This window comes from Centroberyx affinis, unplaced genomic scaffold (assembly GCF_046629955.1).
Source record: "Centroberyx affinis isolate AG114_WGS23_722 - 3 ecotype Tasmania unplaced genomic scaffold, CSIRO-AGI_Caff_v1 ptg000120l_1, whole genome shotgun sequence".
NCBI lineage: Eukaryota > Metazoa > Chordata > Actinopteri > Beryciformes > Berycidae > Centroberyx > Centroberyx affinis.
In genome coordinates, this window is record NW_027278821.1 from 374,673 (window position 1) to 395,574 (window position 20,902).

Below are 20,902 nucleotides of genomic sequence, written 5' to 3' on the forward strand. Positions count from 1 at the left end.
AGTGCAAATAGAGACACGCGGCGCTCAGTGTGCATCTTGCCTCCGTGCCGCAGTCCTGATAGTATGATAAGTCAGATGTTCGCACACACACACACACACACATTGAGGTCATGGAGTTGCATTCTTGGCAATGAACCCAAAGCTGGGAGCTGTAGGTAAACCATAAAGGACCCGTAACACACACAAAAAAAGATTTGGCGATGAGCTGGGATTTTGGCTGCAGATGTCATCTTAGTGAACTGGGCTGAGACCGCCAAGAATCTACTCAGTGCTTGACACTATGCCTTGGAGCATGTGCATGTAGAAACATGCAATGCTCTAAAATCATAGGATGAGTTAAATGTGGATTAATCTACAGATTTCATTTAGCTTTAATTCAATTCTGATGGCCCCTGTAGTGTCTGTGCCGTCAGGGAGTCAGTACTGCTCATGTCATGTGGGGACATTTGGTCGGGCTTGTGTTTTGACCCACTTTAGGCCAACTAGGTGTTGTTGCGTGTCTTTAGCCTCGGCTCCCTTTGGATCTGTCCTTGCTTGTGATGCACTTGCACTGCCCAAGCAAGCCGGGATATGTGCTGATGTCCTGGTTTATGATTGGGTCAGCACTGATCTCCTGTTTAGTGATTGGATCAGTGTTGATATCCTGTCTCTGCTGAAAACAGCCCTCCTTAAGCCCTTGCACAAGGCTGTGGTCTGTCATTGCTGTTTCCCCGTATCAGAGTGGGAACATTGGGTCCGTAACTTGTCAAACTGCATAGCAAGTGCCATCAAGTGTTTGTCCAGCCACCAGTATACAAGACAGCTGGCTGAGCGTGTCAGGACCAAAGTGGCTCAAAGTGTTTGTTGCCATACACAGGAGGGGACAAACAATCACTCTGCCATAGTGCATGTTCCTGTCTATAGACATCCCAGTAAATGTAAGTAAAATCATACATCATGCAAGATGTTTTTATATTTTGTTTCAGGGTTTTTTTTTCTTTTTTCAGATCAGTCAGTCAATTCACTAAAGCCTCAGATGGGGTCAGATCTAATATTATTTGCCACCAACATTTCCAATTCTGCTTATATCGACTGAATTTCAGGGGAAAACTGGAGCAATGACTGATAACTGACAAGATACTTGTATTTGGTCAATGGGATAAACTGCAGGACAGCAAACAACCCTGCACAGAGGCACTCAGCTTACAGAGAACATTGGTTCTGAATGCTGACTGATGGGAATTTATTTCCACATATGGCTTCTGGGTACTTTCATCTAATCTTTCCATTACAATTATTAAAAGCTATAGGTGTGGAGTGCCACACCTTGCCATACTCAATTTACTCCCATGCAGATAGTATTCTTCTTTTTCACATGCACAAAAACTATTTTTATTATGTAATTGGTTGAATTGTAATTCATGTTACTAGTGCAATTGTGACTGACAGTTAAATGGCAAACTTTTTTTTAAATGATTCACTTCACCTTTAATCAAATAGGATATAGAGACGGGAGGCAGCCCAGGCAGCCAAATTACGCACGAGAAACAACAGTCATATAATAACTGTCAGTGTTTAACTTCACCAACATGAGCTTTCAACACATAAAATATAGTGTGAGCTGTGTCGGCGGGGCAGCACCGCTTGTTCTATCTTGATCTGAACTACTAACTAAGTCTTAAAGAGATCAAAATTCAATCCCGTTCTGAGAAAAAAAGAGAAATGACGTTATTTGAATATGTGCCCAAAATCCTTAATGAATAACTTAGGACGAGTTGGAGGCAAATGCTGCCCCAGCTGTTTCCTGTTGAAAATGTCTGTGTAATGTAGATAAATGTGAGGGATTTTCTCTCTAAATCCGTCTCCTGTTCGCTAAATCTCACTTCTCCAAAACGAGCCTGCGCAATGGAACAAAGTCGGAATATTGAGATGTGACATTGCCCGCATCTCATCCTCTTTCTCCCCGTTTTTTAATGACTTCAAACAAGTTCATTTTCGCCGGGCTTTGTCGTGCGGAGACCCGTGGGGATGTCTAGCGCTCATTCCTTTCAGTGGCATTTATGTGATGTCTTCAAGGTAACTTACCTGATTTCCTTTGACACTATACATTATCACCTTGGTTCTTCACTTGCTCACTATTTGCACAGAGCATCCTTATCTAGTTTAAAATGAAGCAATAAAAGCAAATATTTATAGCTTGTTTAGATTTTTTTGCTGAGTTTAAGTGTATGATAAATGTGTAGCCTATTTAATCTTTTTTTTTTTTTTTTTTTTTACCTCTCATTCACAGTTAGTCAGTGTGTGCATGGCTGTGCTGCATGCCTTGGTGATTTTCTCCATAGAAATTATAGCCTGTCCCCCCCTCTACTTTAATTGACTTTTTTGACAATCTTGACATGTGTCGTGCATGACTTTCACTCCTTGGATGAATGGGGTTTCCATCCTCGGAGCCTGTGTGCGCCGTGCGCTCTTTTTCACCAGAAACCCCCTAATGCAGCTCTGCAACTTTCGGAGTAATTATTGCTGAGTCTGCATATGAGGTGCTAAATATCTAACCTGAGCCCGGGGTTAAGAGAGGGGAGTTTAAGAGAGTCGAACAGGAGTACTTCGGGGCGTACGGACCGTGCGGTCGGGGTTGTGATGTAGATGGATCATGTCCTGTGTTTATTCTCTTTATTATGTATATTTGGCCCGCTGAGCTTCCTCTGCTGGGTTTGGCGGGAGAGCCGTTTTCCATCTCACATTTTGGATAGGCAAGATCCCTGGCCCCTCTGCATCTTTTATTCTCCTTTTTTGGAGTTCGAGGCACCTTTGCTTTTAGCTCAAATGTGCTCGGCGAAATAATGCGCTGACAGTGGTTTCTGGCGCAGGTAAAAACTTTGAGCCTCATTAGGAATGCGCATTCATGGTGGGTTTTTAATAAGGGGGGTGATTTTATGTATTATTCTGGAACGTCGTTAACTTATTGGAGCGCACGCAAGAGCCGAGTAGCGAGATGAAAAGGTGAAAAGTGTGTTTTCATTCTGAACGCGCACATATCTCCTCTGCGCACCGCTCCGGAGCATCCAGGCTTGGAGGTGGCGTTCCTCCTCCTGTTTGACTGGCACTGACTGGAGGTTTGGATTTAATCATTTTTCCTCCACATCTCCATACCCTGTAAAGTTACCATATGTGGCCACTCTTTTCTTCTTTTTTTTATTCTGGGGGCGGCGGTAGAATAGAAGAAGTTAGAGAAGCGGACTTGTGACTGAAATGCCGCTGGTTCGAGTCCCCTCTTATCGGCTGGGGGGATTTGGGGTGGGGAAGGTGAATGATTAACGCTCTCCCCTCCCCCATTGACCACTGTGGGGGAGCCCTTGAGCAAGGCATTTAACGCAACTGCTCTATATATATATATATATATATATATATATATATATATATACATATAAGAGACTGTGGCTGTACTGGGCAGCTCCCAGGTGTGAATGTGCTTAAAGGTGTGAATGACTTTCCCTATAAAAAAAATCCTTCTTTTTCTGATGATGCTCAATCAGCACCACCAGTGAGGATGTTAAAGCTGACATGCACTCTCATTCTCTCTCTCTCTCTCCCCCCCTCTCTCTCTCTCCCTCTCTCTCTCTCTCTCTCTGCGCAGTGTGCGATGTGCTGTATCTCCTGTAGCCACACCCTCTCACTACTGCTGTGCGTCCTCACCCTGACTCCGACGGCAACAGGGGCGGGGCCAGAGACCCTGTGCGGGGCGGAGCTGGTCGACACGCTGCAGTTTGTGTGTGGAGACAGAGGCTTTTATTTCAGTAAGTGCACCACCAGTGCGGTGCACCTTTTTATTTATTCATAAAGCTTGGCTGTATCTGTCCCAGAGCTCTAATGCGCACCTCCAGCAAGCTCATAAATAAAAAAGCAGCCGGTTTCACATCTTGTCTTGACTTTCTCCTGCATAAATGTTATTCCTCTCTGCCCTTCCTTCATTCATTCTCCCTCCACTGTTGCACTCTACATCTTTTCTTGTCAGAGAAGAGTTAATGCCCATCCCTGCACATTTGTCTTAATTCCTAACTCTCATTTACCTATATGGACTGATGCACAGGTTTTGAACAAGCTCGACATGTGCAGGCAACATGAGATATGGATGGATGTAACTATATATATAGGCTATTGTTCATGGCAAATCGCAGCTCTGCCCATGGGGATAGGGCTTTAAGTGGAATTTGGCTGACTATCTCTAAGAAAGGGGAGGGGGAGAAAGTAAATGTTGCAGTGAAGTTTTTTTTCCACCAGAGTAGGGAAAGCTACCCAAAGAAAACCCTCCACCAAGAATCCAGGATTTAAATCTCCTATTTTCCATTAAGGGTACTAAAGCCAGCCCAGAACAGCAAAGGATATATGGAGCTACCGAGGTTAGGTGCAATGTTCTTCCAGCAGCCAGTGTTCCTCAAGACATGTGCCCCGATCCTTCTGTCAAAGAGGAGCAGCACAGCTATCCATTAGTGCTGTACAGCTGCTCCTCTATCTTTCTAGAAAGAGTTTACAGCCCACATCAATGAAGCCAATTTTCACCAAGCGCCCTGCAGGAGCCTTGTATCTCCAAAAAGTCTGTTTTTTTGGAATTTACAATAATTGATTATCCCTGTGACTCCTAGGAGATTATCCCTGTGACTCCTACTTTTGACATTACAATCCATTATTAATAGCTAGGCTCGGTCCCAAGGTCATGAAACATTTTCCACATGTGGTAGACATTGTCAGCTGCCAATTACTACTCAAAAAAAAAAAGAAAAGAAAAATGGAGATACGAGATTTCTGTGGGAAATCAGCGACATCTATAGTGCATTCCCAGTTATTCCCTTTTCAAATAATTGATTGCTTTAGCCCAGCACTGAACCCAGAGTGGTTTGTAGATACACGTTCTGATGCACTTGGATACATGATGAGTGATGTAACCTCGGGGGCCAGGAAGGGGGCCTGTCTTTGAATCCAAGTCTCAGCACAGCAGGGGAATGCTGCAGTATTGGCCAGACCCAGCGCCCACTAATGCAAATCTAAAGCCAGTAAAAGCACAAAGTGGTGGGTTGATCACCTCGGTTGTAATTTTAAAAAATTTGGCTACAGCATACTTAGATTTGTTGCTGTTTGGGGTTTTATGTTTCATTCTCTCAATTAAAAAATAATGGTCCATGTTAATTCATAATTCATGAATATTCACTGGTGCACTGTCATCTGAAACTTAGTTATAAATCTAATTTGTGAGTACGTTTTACTCTCACTATTTGGAATGTATCAGCTACAGTAGAGTGGCTGCAAGATAACAGAAGCAGTGACAACATTAGCTTCAGGCAACACTTAAGGAACAGTCGATCCATAGCCATCAAACCCTCTGTTGCCCAGTAACAACAGCACAATGTCTGGCCTGAGTGTGGCCGCTGCAATGGTTTCTGGGAATTTGAACTGCTCTCCTAGTCTTACACTGTTCTGAGAAGCCCAAATTTTTCTCAGCTTGAGACAAAATCAAAGGCTCGTCTTGTGATAGTAGAGGGTTTTGCTGTTGGTGATGCTTCTACAGACGGTGCTTGCTGCAACCTTCAGCACCTGGTTATGGTGCCAACAGTGGCTTCCCTCTCCCAAGGCTTCTGGGCAAGAGCTGAGGATGAGCCTGCCAGAGCTCAGACCGAGAGTTCTCACGGTGCTTTGCCTGCCTCCCATCTTGCCTTCGCACCTTGCTGCTGCATCCGGATCATCCCACTGGCACGCGATTCCTCCACCTCTGCTCCTCTACCTCCTCCAGGACCAGTCAACCTCCTTCTTTGCCCCGGGCCCTGTTGTAAGAAGTTTGGCGGAAAAGTTATTGGAAAGCTAACTAGCTGTTGGAGAGCCGCAAGTCCTGCTCGTCCAGATGCTGCTTGCCCCACCCACATGCTGTGATGCAGCCGTGACTCAACCTGCTCAACTGCATCTTGTGTCTTCCACTTCCTCACAGTCCTCTCTCCGGTCCTTGGATTCCCAGTAAACCAGCACTTCTCTTGTACAAGTGACCATGTCCTCCTCATTCAGGCTGCTGTTGAGGAGCTTCAGCTTCTTCTTCTGCACAAAGTGATGTTCTCAGGCTTCATGGTGGGCCTAGCCACTGGCTAATAGACAGCAGAACTTTATAGGCTAGCAGTGGCCACAGGATCATGCCATGCTGGTAAATCCAAACCTTGAATTTCTCTTGTAATCTTGATTTGTCCATAGCCATCAGCCATGATTCTTGCTCCTGACTGATCATCTGGTTGACACCATGTCCTTCAGTGTGCAGTCAAAGCTTTATAGATGACCATAGCCATTGATTTTAGTTGATCATTTTATTCAAAACCACTCTGCTAGATCTCATCTTCAGGTTTTCATAGTGGAGTTTGGAAGTTTGTGAATCGGGCATATGAAATGGCCGCAGACGTATTTTAAAGTCGACAAAATGTTAAACATGTGTAAAAAATTTGATGAGGTGTGAGGGTGTCAAGAGATTGGATGATGTGAGACCGTGATGATGTGTTAGCTACTGATAGCTGAGTTTTGTTACATTCTTATAAATGTTTCTCGCAGGCTTTCGCCTGCACAGTATAGTCCGTGTTCATCTCACGAGAAAGGTTTGAATGGAGGCCAAAGTAGCTCATGAATCCTTAGGCAGGATACACTTAGAAACAAGAACAGACCTTAACTGACCTTTCTGTGGTGCGGAGAATGAATTTGTCTTTCCCGCATTACCTTACATCGAGCAGTCACTGAGCTGCACAGCGTCCATCTATCAATGCCACATTTTCCTGTGTTGAAAAAGAGGCGTATTTCATGAACACTCCATCCTTTTTCTGAAGAGACGATGAGGTTTGAGCAGCGGGGTGCTGCGCCGTGGAAAATATGCTTCTCCCTCTCTTTCTCGGTTTCTCTTGCTCTCTCGCATTCTCTCTCTCTCTCTCTTTCTGTCAGTCCTACACCCCCCCCTCTCCTGCGATCAGACGGACCACATGTACCAGTGGCTCTTTACGTCAAGTATCTGGAGAGTCCGTTTGGGTTTTGTCATCTATAGCACCTGGTAGTGTGACAGCTGGGCCAAGGGGGGCGTGCTCCTTCCCTGAACTCTTCCCCTCCAGTCTGGCCGTGTTGAACTTGGCAGCCCTCTGATTGATGATGTGTCCTGAGAAAGTGTTGCAGTGACATTGGGCTTTCTGTGGTGGGAGCCGCTTTGCCAATCCACCTTACGCATGTCACTGGTTAAGTAGCTTAACTTGCATTTCAGGGCTGCAGATTTCCTCACCCTGACAGAAATGTGAAATACTAGTTGGTGGAAATTCTTTTTTTTTTCTAGGTAATGAAACAAACTGTGGTCTAAGAAACAGAAAAAAAAAAATCCACAACCATAGTCAGTTTTTCCAATTATTAGCCTGACCTAGAAATCCTCAGTTGTCTTTGTAATGCTTTAGCAGGCGGGATGGTGGGGTGATTTGAATGGGATGTGAAGATAGACATTCCATGAATAAGATCTGGTATGGGAGTCTTTTGGCCGAAGTCGAAGTTCTAAGTAACTTCCCGTCCCGCGTCACTTTTAGTTCATGCTGAAATGTTCGCATTCATTCTTGAGTGAGTCTGAGCTCTTCAGTCTCGCGATCCAATTTCCAATCTCTGGTGAATGATGCACAAACTCTCTTGACACAGCTAATGTGGGGAATTATTACAAGCTAAAACTGAATAATGACTTTTAAGCCAGGGGTCTCTTCAGTTCCATTCCCCATTGCTTAATAAAGGGCTGTGTCCAAATGACTGGGACCATTGGTCATCGACGTTTTTGCTTGTCAGTGAGGTACAGATGTCAGAGATGGAATTGTCATTATGCTTCATTACTCAAACCATTATTACCTTGCCTATGTTTAAAATAATAAGGATTTTCATGTATGGACCAGTGCTAGTGTGCATTTCTGTAGGTGAATTTCAAAGAAAGAGGGACCTAATATGAGAGGTAGTCATGTTTTGGAGTGAGTTATTTTGGCTAATGGCATGTGCAGTGAACAAGACGGAGAGGAGAGCAGAGAAGAAGAAGAGAGGGGGTGGAAATTGTTTTGAGCAGCCATTGATGAGACTTCCTTTTCAGTGTTTGTCCCTGTCAATTTTATTCAAAGCTGCTGGAGCTGGAGAGAGGTAGAACGTGTAAACAGCACATCACACGCATGCACGCACACACACACACACACACAGCTAGGCCTTGTCCCTGAGCAGCAGGGGATTATGTGGATTACAGGATGATCAGGACACCACCCCCCCCTCCCTAGTTTTACACTGGACCTGAACACACAGCGGAAGGCACTGAGCTCTGAAGAAAGACCTCCTGTGTCCTCTCCATCACCGCAAAAAGGTGTCGTTTTCCCATTGAGACCTGAACTAAAGTCTCTGACCCCTCTGTGAATTACTGCTCACAGGAACAAAGAGGCATCTCATGAAAAGGACAGGCAGGCGTCCTCCAGATTTAGATCTGTACATTAGCCGAAGTTGAGACACGAGGGATTTGAGGACACTTGGTGACTAAACAGTACTTTACCTTTGAAGCCCTTCATCAATGCACTGCCTTTAATCCAATCACGTAATGTAGTGCCTCTACAGAGTGAAGAAAGGATATAATATCTGGTTGCGTTTGTTCAAAGATTGCCAAATGCATCTCAAGATTTACAGTTGATGTGCTGGACCCGTTTCTCTCTTCTGGGACACGGGGTGTCTCATAAAATCCCGAATCTCTCTTTCATACTGGATTTTAATTGCGTCACAAAAGAAGATGAACCTCAGTTGAAAATGTGAGGGGGAAACGGAGTTTTGCCATAAACTCTTTGTGGTACCAGTGATAAAGAGGTAGTTTCCAGCACTTTAGCAGCTTTCGTAGTCCCTGCCCAGCCATAAACTGCCTGACACTTTGCAGGGAGAGCAGTGCACCGGCTCCAAGAATCCACTGGTTTTTATTGACCACGACCAAGCTGTAAAACTCAGATCCTCGCTGTGCCACTCTGGAATGGAGGAATCCAGCCATCTCTCTCCAGTGCCGTTCCTTAGAGGAATGAACGCTATGTGGGCTGCGTCTGTCAAAGAGCAAACCCACGAGTTTAGATGGACCGGTCGACCTGATCGGTGTAGTGGCATCAGATGGAACACACTGAACTACAGTTTTGTGTCTTGGATGGCTGGTACCACTGCATACTTAGTGTTTAGAAGGACGCTGATGGAGTGCAATCCCATGTTAATGATTTAAGTGTATGAGGCTTTGCCAGTCGGGCCAATATAGCCACTGATTCCCTATGTACTAAACGTGTTCACTGCAAAAAACGTCAAGTTCTGGAGTGATTTTAACATCTTTCCAGACCTATCAAGCTTATTTCATGATATTTTTAGTCACATTATCTCACTGCACTGCCAGATATTCTAGCTTGGTTTCAATACATTTCACTTGATGCATCACCGTGAAATCACCATGAAACAATGAAGAAAATCTGGAAACAACTTTCTCCAAGACCATTTCAAAACAAGTTACATGATCCTGAAAAAAAAAAAAAAAAGTCTAGATTGTTGAAACCGGTGAACTGACAGTGCAGTAAGATGATTTCAGAAAAAAAACTAAAAAAACTAAAATAGGCTTGATAAGTCTGGATACAAGATAAAATAACTTAACAAGTATGTCCGTTTTTGCAGTGGTCCCCTTCATTTAGCAGAAAATCAATGTCTTTATATCCCCCCCCCCCCCCCCCCCAAAACCTAATAGACCGCCCAAGCAACATGACAAACAGCACCCAGACACAACTGCACCCTAATCTGTCATGAAGGCAGAACACAACACATGCTCTCTAATCTGACCTGAAGGGCCCCAACTGAAAAACAAAGGCTGCTTTGTGACGGATGATCCCCGCGTCCTCCTCGCGGTCCGTCTCAAAGACCCCGGGGGCCACGAGGCGGCGGGTCGCCCTGGCATGGAGGGGTTGTTTACCCTATTTGTTTAACAACAGTCGCAGAAAACAACTCTTTGTTTACGAGGGATTACGGCAGTTATCCCTGGAACTGAAGCATTTAAAACCTTCCAAACCTTTTAGGCCTGATTATTATATGCGTGTTTTCCCCAACCTGCCCTAGCTGATTATCCTACATGTTACAACCGGTGCCAGCTGATTTTTCTCTCCCTTCCAGCTGTTTGTGCAGCAGGGTTGCAAGCTATTTTCAGAATAATAGCGGATGTTAATTTGTAAGGCTTTATTGGGAGGGATTGGAAAACAGGCCAGAGAACCAGGCACAGCCCCTCTTTTGGCTTCCAACAGCCATTATATAATCACAAGCCAGGGCTCAACGTCATATTTCTCCTCTCTTGAGTTTCTTGACATCAGGTGTTAATATAACAGCCCAGGCTGGTCGCACTGAACCACACCGGGAGAGGAGATTTTGTTTACTCAGATGACTGAAATTACGGAAAAGAAAAGTACGGATAACCAAAATACACCAAAATGCCTGGCTAAAACTAGGTGCAGCTTGAAATAGGGAATGTGTTTGCACTTAGGTTCTAAAACACCCTTACAGTCCAATTAGGGATTGAAATGCTTAAAAATGCAGATATCAAAAAGCACATTAAAACAGAATTTTGTTCTCTGCATTTCATTTAACGGGTCAGTTTGGAAGTCTGAGGTCTGGGCAAATTAGGTTCCTCTGTTCCCTAAATAATGTAATGCACCGTGTATTTATAGCATCATTCTACCTGATGCACAACATGGAAGCCCCCCTGCTGTCGCCATATGTTGCTCTTTCACCCTCTCATTCACACCTCCGTCAGCCTCCTCTTCACCTTGTGTCTGGGGGTCCGGGCAGAAAGATGCTTCTGTTTCTGAATGAAAGCCGCTCTCCGTCCAAAACAACATTGTCAGGACAAGGCAGACAGAGAGCAGAAGTTAATGCACTTTGTCAGCACTGGCAGGCTTCCGAGCCAAGAGCTATTAACTCTGAGAGGGAAAGGCATTTCCTCCTTGTAAATGCCATATTAAATTATTATTATTTCATTTGGTAACAGGGAAAAGCCCATCAGGGCTATATTGCCCAAGGTGAGCGGGGAATTGTAAATGGAGAGTCAGAGTTTTTCTAAAGGCCACCGAAAGAGGGAGGGTTTTTGGGGGGAAGGAAGTTGAAAGAGGAACTTCTTATTGGTGTCATGGTAACTTGATGTGGTAATTGAGCCAAATCGCTGAGCATCAGAACTTTTTAAACACTCTTTTACCCATTTAACTTTTCAGTGATATAATAAAGAGTACTGCAATTCAGTTTCCACCGTACAACTGCTGACCTTACATTCCTCTCTCTGCCTTCCTTTACAGTCATTTCTTGGCATCGCGCCTCCGTCTCCTCTCTGAGAAAGCCTTAAGGGTGCCCAGCTTTTTGCCAAATGAAAATGTGAATGAAAGGTGGGGCGTAGCCAGCGGAGGTGTGGCCTCAAAGCCGGGCTGTTTTTTCTGCAGGTTGATTGGGCCCACCGGGCTTGTGGTTTGGCCCCTCTGGCCGGGCCTCTGGGTAAAAGATACCCGGGCCAAAACGGTCGAGCGTGATATTCTCGACTTTTGGGTGACTGCGACCCCCATTTTACAGGGGAGCGGCTGCCAAAAAGGGTCCATACTGTGCAATGTGATACACTGTAAATTTTACACTGAAGAAATCCATGTCATTAAGGCTGTTCATATATCAGAGAAATCAGACCCATGACCTGGCCATTACCACTACGCTATTACAGGCAAAGCGCCTGGCCACCAGCCATGATTTGTTTGATTAATTCTGCACACAGATATAAAGCCTTGGAGAAAAAAAAATCTATTTTATAGAAATTTGTATCCGTCCAACACTTAAATGGCTCATATGTCTGTTGATTTTCGAGGGATTTTTGATTTTCGAGTGAATCTGTTTTATAGAAGTTGGTGTCTGTCCAGCACTTAAATGGCCCATGTGTCTGTTGATTTTCGAGTGAATTTATGATGCAAAGCAATTCATCTGTGTTTTGCGGAAACCATGCCGGAGTTTGCCTTTAAGTGCTCACACAGTTGACTAATCCCCCCTTGCTGTTCCCGTCCACCCAGGTAAACCGGGCTATGGCCCCAACGCACGGCGATCACATAACCGCGGCATTGTGGACGAGTGCTGCTTCCAAAGCTGTGAGCTGCGGCGCCTGGAGATGTACTGTGCACCTGCCAAGACTAGCAAGGCAGCTCGCTCTGTGCGTGCACAGCGCCACACAGACCTGCCGAGAACACCTAAGGTTAGTACCGCAGGGCACAAAGTGGACAAGAGCACAGAGCGTAGGACAGCACAGCAGCCAGACAAGACAAAAAACAAGAAGGTGAGCACACAGCACTGAACAGATACACTCAAAAAAAAAAAAAAAAAAAAAAGAGCTTACTCCTCAGGAAGAAAAACACAGGATAGACATGTAGATGATGTAATGTGAAGTTGGCTTCAGTTTGATCTGCATTGATGTTTTGCATATGTCAGAGCATGCATTAAGGGCAATAGGATTAATAATAGGCTTGATCGGTAATACATGGCACCTTAATGTGTAGCAACAGCAATGAATCCATCCAATCTAAATGGCTTCATTTTCCCCCCACAGAGACCTTTATCTGGACATAGTCATTCATCCTGCAAGGTATGTCTGTCCACTACAGCATCACCTGAGTTCATGCATGCCAGTAAACACTTTGAATTAGTTGTAATTACCGCATGCCTCACATCTATTGGTCAGTTGCACTAAGTCAAAACTATCACCCATCGGATCGCACTCTAAGCACCTTTAACCATGCAGCCTCCGCCTCGAGACTTCCAGAGCTGCAAAAGCAGCGCGAGGTTTATTTTGAAACGGGAGAGATTTGTTTAAAAAATCTTAGCCGCCCTTCGTCCTGAAATCTTAAACACTTGGCCCAGGAGAGAAACCATGAAGTCTAAATGCAGACTCTGTCTCATCCTCTGGTTGCCAACCTGCGGGAGAGTGTGATCCTTTTAAGATTCGACTGTGTGCTTTTTACCCTTCTCTCAAAAAAGAAAACCATTAGCAGGAGAAGGAACTAAGTGGTTTTTGTGGTAGACCCGCTGGCACTCTCGCTCCCCAGGCAGAATCTCTACTCTCCTACTGTACATCATGTGCTGAAATTCTGGCATCTCGCTATAGCAGATTGACGCATGCGAGGTCCAGAAATGAAGCATGCATATCACATTCACTGTATCTATGGGTGCAGTAGCTTCCACATCACTCATCTATTCATTAATTTGTGGATTGTGGTGCAGTGTAAATTGCGGTGTTGATGTATGAATCCTCTCCTTGTTTTTCTCTTAAGAGAATAATGCTTGTGCCTCCAAGAGCGGGTTTTACTTTCACCATCTCATGAAATCAGTCATCCGCGGTACAGCCGTGTTGTTTTGGGCACAGGTGCAGATTTCAGATCCAAAGCTGTCTCCCCCACTCTACTTCATCCCTATCTCCGGTGTGTGTCTGAAGTGTCTCTTCTCTTTTCGTTTTCAGGAGGTGCATCAGAAAAACTCGAGTCGAGGGAACACGGGGGGGAGAAATTACCGAATGTAGGGGACGAGCGAATGGACAAATGCCCAGCGACTTGGGAAGAGAGAAGGGAGTGGCCTTACCTGGTACCCCTGTGGAATGGTTCACTGTAAAACAAAACAAAGAGGATGCTAACGATGGTCCGATAAGCTCTACAAAATGATAGAAAACCTGAGAGATGAGAGTTAAGTGCTGTTGATGAGGGATATTCTGATTATTTTATACACTGCACCATTCCATATTGGGAGGAATTCTTTGTTAATGCAATGTAACAGACTAGTTTAGCTGCTGAGACACGAACAAGAGCTTATTATACCTCCATGTGTGAGCTGCAGCATCCCCTGGCTCCGGGAAGGTGGGAACGCGTCTGGGGCTTCGGCCAATCAGAGAGCGGCCAGCTGTCTGTGAGAATCAGTGGTCCGTCCTGTCCCCCCCGAACGTTGAGGAGGTAAATCTTACCGAGAGGTTTGGCCAGTCACTCCCTTCGGTAAGACAGGGTACGTTTTCACAGAGTCACATATAACAATTACTATCCCCATTCAATCTGATTAGATCTCATGTCAAAATGTGGCAAATGTGACCAAAACGATGGCTACATCGCTGTTATGCATCATGCATTACTGAGGATATTCCAAAAAAAAAAAGAAAATCTGCTTTAACAGGCTTGAATGCAGCCAGGCAGTTCATCACCAGAGCTTGTGTCGTAGTCAAGTCATTTTTACCTCGAGTCCAAGTCAAATCCCTAGTTCTCAGTGGCTGAATCTAAGTCAGAGTCATGATGGAAATGTTGGAGGTCAGTCTAAGTGGAGTCCCTGAAAGGTTTGAGTCCAGTCCAAATCCTTCCTAAGCCTCAGGAAGTGTTGAGAACCTGAGGACCAAGTCTGCAATCCAAACAGATCAAACAGCAGATCAAGCGCCATTACAGGGGATTTGAAGGAAATGTGGGAAGTGCAGCACTAGAGCAAATTAACATTATACTTTAGTCGGTTTTCAAAAACAGAAACAACAAACTGAATTGAACAAAAGTTGCCCGGCCAGTCAGGGGTGCTTGTTAGGTCGTCAGAAGTGGGTCGTTCAGTGGATTCAAAGTGCATTTGGCAGAAGTCAGTGGAATAAGATAAGTTCAATAACGGCAATGAGGCAAAAGGTAAATTTTTTTTTCACATTTGTTTTTGTACACTGCCACCGCGGCCAAATCTGATATTCGTCACCAGTCCGGTCACCAACATTTGAGTCCACACGAGTCTGAGTCGAGGACCGCTGAGTTCAAGGTGAAGCGTGAGCCACACAAATTGAGTCCACAGCAACTCCGGGTCCTGGACCGAACTGCAGCGACGAGCACGCCGTCTTGATAAAATCCTTTTCTTGTTCTCTTGCAGAACTGACAGTGAAAACCACCTTGACATTCTCAGCTCACTTTCTCAAATCTGTTAAAACCGAGGCCTGATGCAGAAGACAGGGCAACTCTAACAATAGCCACCTAGACGGGGAAGATTAATCATTGATTTATCTTGGCCTGTATTATTTTGTTAGTTTAGGGAGGGAGGCCGAGAACTTTGCTACTTCAGAAGTCACTTGGACTGCGTTGCCTTCCGTCATGGTGACAGTGCAACAAAACGACAAAAGCGGGCCACACTCGAGACAAAAAAACACGCAGATGAAAACGATTCGGCGAATACCGCGTACCCCGAAAAAAAGACACTCGAGAACGACGCTCTCACGATCAAGTTAAGCTGGAGTTCGAACACAGTACACACACAAACACCCACAGTGTAAATGAGAGTTGTGCAACCGCGAGCAAGGTTCAAGCACATACACGCGGACACACACACACACACACACACACACACACACACACACACAGACACACAAGCTCCGTGAAAAGCCAGTTCTGAGAAGTCCTTGCATGGGGATTGACAGTAATGGCTGTTTGCACAAGCCTCCATGTGGATGACGGTCAAATTGTCCCAGTAACCTCCCAAGACATCTCATCTCTGGCTCTGCCTCCTCTGCCTGTGTATAATCAAACAGTACTCCCATTTATGTTATCCTATGCATTCTTCTACTATCATTCATTGTACATGACGGTTTCATATAACAAACTGTATTAAGAAAATCCTATCCACTGTATAATGGTGCTATTTTGTAGTTTGTTACTTGCAAGAGATGGCTAAGACAGAGAGATGGCAGGGCTTACATTGGAGGTCTTCCCTTTTGCACAGCCTTGTGGCCACCATTTTAATAGTGTTTTTATTTGTAAGCTGTTTCAATAAGGTAGTAGTGTAAGCGAGTAAATGTATCTGTGTGAAATCTGTGAATGCATGGAAAAAAAAAATATCATGTTGTGGTCCCAAGAAGGCAAAATGCTATTTTTTCTACTGTTTTTAAATTATTTTCTCAATATAGATCCCTATGCCAAATAACTTGACAAAAGTACTGTGAACTGTGATCTTCCAATTGTATTGAGGTTGTTAAAAGTCATGGTGTGCTTTTGTCTGTCCTGAGATGTGTGTGTACACGCAGCTCGCCGAACAAGATATTGACCATCGCAAAACATTCTACCAATAAGCCAGGAGTTTTGTTTATTTCGTCCGGAAACCATGCATTTGTTGGTGACACAGTCGATTCAATCTTTGTTTCCACCAGTTCTTTTAAAAGTGCTTTGTATCTATTATGATCAACGGTTCTCAAATGGGAATTAGTGCATGTGCTTTGATATCCATTCCTTACAAATCCTCCTATCAGTTCACCTGGCGACTGAAATGAAAAAACAAAGCTGTTGGCAAACAACTCTGGTCCTCCCAAGTCTTCAGATATACGGTACATACCAAAGACTTTTTGATGAAAACGAAGCCTCACTCAACATTAGTTCAGTCAACCAAACTGTTGACCAGATCATAACATACTGATTAATGCCATCCCCATTTGAACTGCACTACAGCTGCAATATGCCCATCAGACACTGTCTCCGGTCCCCCGAAATAAAGCTTGTGTTATAAATAGAAATCAAAGTGAGCCAGGTGAAAGTCCCTCAATATGTCTGGTACCTTTGGAGCACCGAGGAAGAAAGCTACAGCAACCAACAAACAGTTCTGTTCATCACCCAAATAATGAAGTCTCAAATGAAATAAATCTAAAAATGTGGGAGTTAATGATATCGTCATGACTCTATGAAAGTGTTTAATGAGAAAAATGTCATTTCCATAAGCTCACTGTCCAAGAAACTGTTTGAGTAAAGCGCTGTTATTTATGGTGCTCGATTGCCTTCTGTAGAAAACGTTTAAAATACTGACAAATTGTTCACCATTCCTGCTGAATAAACCACTTGTCAACATTATGGAAATGGCTGGTGAGTTCTTTCATGCAATGCACACACACACTTTCTCCAAGGTCTCCGGGGCAGCATCATCATCATCTTGTAAAGACATTATTACGCAATATCACACTGGTGAACTCCCTGCAGAATGAGACGTACTTTATGAGAAACCCCGTGGATTCAGACGCATAAACAGCAGATAATTACAAAGCAGGGTTTTTTGTCTCTGTTAAGCATGTGCAAATCTTATAAGGCATGCATGACTGTCTTGGCTACGGATGAAGCCATATAACTCAAAAGTGAGGCTCTGCATGTGCATCAGAACGAAAGCGTGCGCCGAGCTCTCACTCACTGTCAGCACTTTTTAATGGGTGTGTAGGACAACAATCGAGCCCTTTGCGCTGATAAATTGGCCCTCTGGCTGGTGTTCAGCGGACGTTACAGATTGAAATGAGGAGGGTGGTTGCCATCCTGGATGTTATTTCATCCCTCTCGATGACTAATACAGGATCAATTATCTCGCCCTAATGGTCCAATTGCAGTGTGCAAGCTTGCAAGATTTGGAGTTCAAATAAATCAGAGCGAAATTGTGTGCAGAGGAGCTCGGGCAGCGGTGGGTAACCCAGCCATAAAAAATAAGCCAATTATCAATGCGAATACGGAGGTATCATCCAGTTGCAATTATTCTAAAATGCAAAGCTCAGGATACATTAAAAACACTCTCTTTATCTTTCGAGCTGTGCTACCTAATTTGGGATTACATGGTGACACGGTGAATAAAGAAGTGCAACATGAAGATGTTTGAATAACCTCAAGGACCAGGAAGGTTCTGGAAAGCACACAATCTTTCCCCATTGATCTCCATGCACTCAGGATTCAGTGCATCTCAGGACACAGATTTTGGAGCGAGCCCTGAAATACAATCTCTCCACACTCTTCAACTCCTCAACCTAAGCGCACAATTGTCTTTTGAATGACCTTGTGGTCTATTTTACTACACTCACCAATTTTACTACTTATTCTTTTGGTTATGTTGGAGGAGAAGTGGTTGGGGGGCTTCATCAGTTTTCATCCATTTGGTTTTGGATTTTTTTTTTTTTTTTTTTTTTTTCCAAAAGGACACCCCGAATTTCAGTTTCCTGCTTTATACTAGAGCAGTGGTTCTCAACGTGGGGCCCGGGGCCCACCAGGGGTCCTTGAGGGGATGCCAGGGGGTCCCCATGCAAATTGATGAATTGTTAAACTTCACCAGTATTTCATTTACAAGAAGTTAACACAATTAGAGAATGTAGAAGAATGACTGTTTTGATCATAGCTTCACTGTTATCTCTCTACTTACAATACAGACAGTCATGGAATTCAGGACAAAATCATATCTAACAATAAAAATATTCTCAGATTTGGGTCCGAGAGACAAAATCTCATCAAATGGGGGTCCGTGGCTCTAATGTGGACTAAATTAGTGGTCCTTGACATGAAAAAGGTTGAGAATCACTGACCTGGAGAATGAACTGTATTTCTATATTGTCAACTCAGCATTATTGACCAACATTACTGTCTCTAAACTGGAATATTGCTAATGATGATTTGATCTGAAGAAATTTACAAGTAGACTAGTGTCACACCAGTCATTTTATCAGTGTATTGTGAGCAAACACCAGCTGTGAAAGGGAAAATGCACTACAATGAGAATATTAACAGCGAGATTAAAGCATGTAAAAAAAAAAAGTGTCTAAACCCATTGGAGGAGATTCTCCCTCTTCCTCGATTTCAGTCGACAGTGGAAATTCACTGAGCCTTGATTATAGCAGGAGAGCGTGTTGGCTCAGCTGTGCGCTTTAAGAACCCATGATGTCAGAGCCTTATTTTCCTTGGAGAGCCTCTCATCAGCTGCATTGTTCCAGGAAACCATGGTCTGTTCTCTGGGCAACAAAAAGACCTGCCCAACTGCGGTCCCCCCCCCAATACACCCGCACCTCTGCTGAATGCAGCACACCAGGCTCCTGCCCAACTCAAGTCCCTGCCTGCACCCCAAGTTATCCAGCACACACACACACACACACACACACACACACACGGGGAGCATCACGCATGAAGCATCAGTGCATCACATTTCCCTGGAACTGGAACTTCCTCTCTGCTGTGACACAGTTGGTGTTTGTTTTGTTTCTCTTTCTCTTTTTTTTTTTTTTTTTTAGCCTAGGAGCCGAGCGAGCGTCAGTGATGAAAGGCAGTGTGTTAACACAGGACAAGGAAATAATGTGTTGGCCCTTGGAGGATTATAAAACGATGCTGCTACTGATGTCATATGGCCCGGACTTCTGAGGGCTTTTTTTACTCTGACAGAAAGCTGTAGGCGGCGTGATTGAATTACAACATTGGCGACTGACAGGTGATGCAACCGGTTGATAGAGTTGATGAAAAAAACATTCCACAGCCCGCTCTGTTATGGGAGAGGAATTCAAAATATAAAAGAATTGACAGAATTTTGACTCCCTATATATGAGACAACTGCAAATCAATGGCAACTCAATCAGACGTTGAACAAATCTTATTGGCATCAGCTGATGATGTGACATTTGCTATGCTGTAGACACTCCACTGAGGAAACATATAAAAATATTGTGTGAATGCGGTCAAAAGGAGATTTGGTAAATAATTTTCATGGATGCCCACCAAATCACATCTGGTCTTTATAAGATTATTTAACTCTTGGCTTTTATGCTAATGTTCTTTGTTACAGAATTATGGTAATGTTTTCTTAGAAATTCAGACCGGGGGGAAAGAAATCACAGAATTACCAGATAAAGACCTTCACCTCGGCTCAGAGTTCATTGGGTAAGGGAAGCTGATAGAGAGAGAACACAGTAGAGAAGCTTGGGATCGGGGAATTAATGATTGGTTTGATTTACATACAGTAGACCTGAATTGTCCTGATCAATACATCAAGTCAAGAATAATGTAAAGACTCTGAAATCGTTTCCTGTGGACTGAATATCACAGAGAGATAAAGGAGGAAATTTGAGATTATCAGGAAGAGAGAGGAAGGGAGAATGACAGAGAGAGAGAGAGAGAGAGAGAGAGAGAGAGAGAGAGAGAGAGAGAGAGGTTAGAACAACAGAGCACGAAGCTCACGAGTTCAGTTGTGCTTCTGCTGGAACGGCCATGCCCCTGCGGACAAGTTCAGTCCTTCAGTAGAAGCCCTCGCCCTCCAACAAAAATACTTACAAAATAAAGGCTGACCGCTCCAAGTAAAATCACTTCAGCTGGGTTCAATAACTATTATTCATGTCCCATTTCTCCATCTCTGCCTCTATGGCTTCTGTGATGTTAATAAGGTAAGCCTTCTTGTGTTTTCATTCGAGCCGAGAAGGAGCCTGGGAGAAGCTATGTCAACAAGGCCCTCGGTTTTCATTTGTGAAGCTCCTCCACCTTTTTTCATCAACTGATGATCCGCTACCTTGGTGTGGATGCTTGGCGATTGCAAGGCAGGGAGCTGTGACATCAGATCCTCCTTTAAAGTGATTCATCAGCAGCAGCAGCATCATTATCATCTCTTGAGTGCGTGGAGGTCTTATGACGTGGAAATGACCTTTGTGCACGGTCCATCGTAGGATGTCTTTTGCCCTTCAGAGATAATAACTCACTGTGGGCATTCAATGGACGTCTTTCATGCGGCTCAGTCGGCCTCTGCACCCGCCTCCCGCTGCATTTCATTTCAGCGTGCGGATTTGGAGAGAAGAGCCGGGCGGTTAATTCCTGCCCTGTGACCCGCTGCGGGCCCTGGAGGCCTCCGCTCTGTGTTGCAGCCCACCATGTTGACCCCATCTTACCCATTTGAATGTCAGACCTCTAAACAGGAGTAACAGAGCCATTCACCATCTTGCTTTCCAACACTCACAAAGGGGATAGTTGCTTGACAAATTTGCTATGACCTTTGAACTTACCTGTGATCTTTTGCCAGATAGATGAATCCCTGCAGGAGACTTTTTTACTCTACTTACCTCATTAAATTTAACTACTTTAAA

At 44.3% G+C, this 20,902-nt stretch overlaps 1 protein-coding gene across 1 annotated transcript; it reads left to right on the forward strand.

Moving 5' to 3' along the window:
- The first annotated feature begins 2,000 nt into the window (after positions 1–2,000).
- On the forward strand, positions 2,001–13,582 carry igf1 (insulin-like growth factor 1). Its single transcript, XM_071528295.1, has 4 exons — positions 2,001–2,055; positions 3,617–3,776; positions 12,087–12,265; positions 13,523–13,582. Exons 1-4 carry the CDS (start codon positions 2,008–2,010, stop codon positions 13,580–13,582), a joined length of 447 nt encoding a protein of 148 aa, XP_071384396.1. The 5' UTR covers positions 2,001–2,007.
- The last annotated feature ends 7,320 nt before the right edge of the window (positions 13,583–20,902 follow it).

Bases quoted from the DNA above. Each gene is read 5' to 3' on its own strand.
- igf1 (XM_071528295.1), top strand. From the start codon at position 2,008: ATGTCTAGCGCTCATTCCTTTCAGTGGCATTTATGTGATGTCTTCAAG. The intron at 2,056-3,616 runs GTAACTTACCTG...CTCTCTGCGCAG, and splicing joins ATTTATGTGATGTCTTCAAG to TGTGCGATGTGCTGTATCTC. The intron at 3,777-12,086 runs GTAAGTGCACCA...CCGTCCACCCAG, and splicing joins AGACAGAGGCTTTTATTTCA to GTAAACCGGGCTATGGCCCC.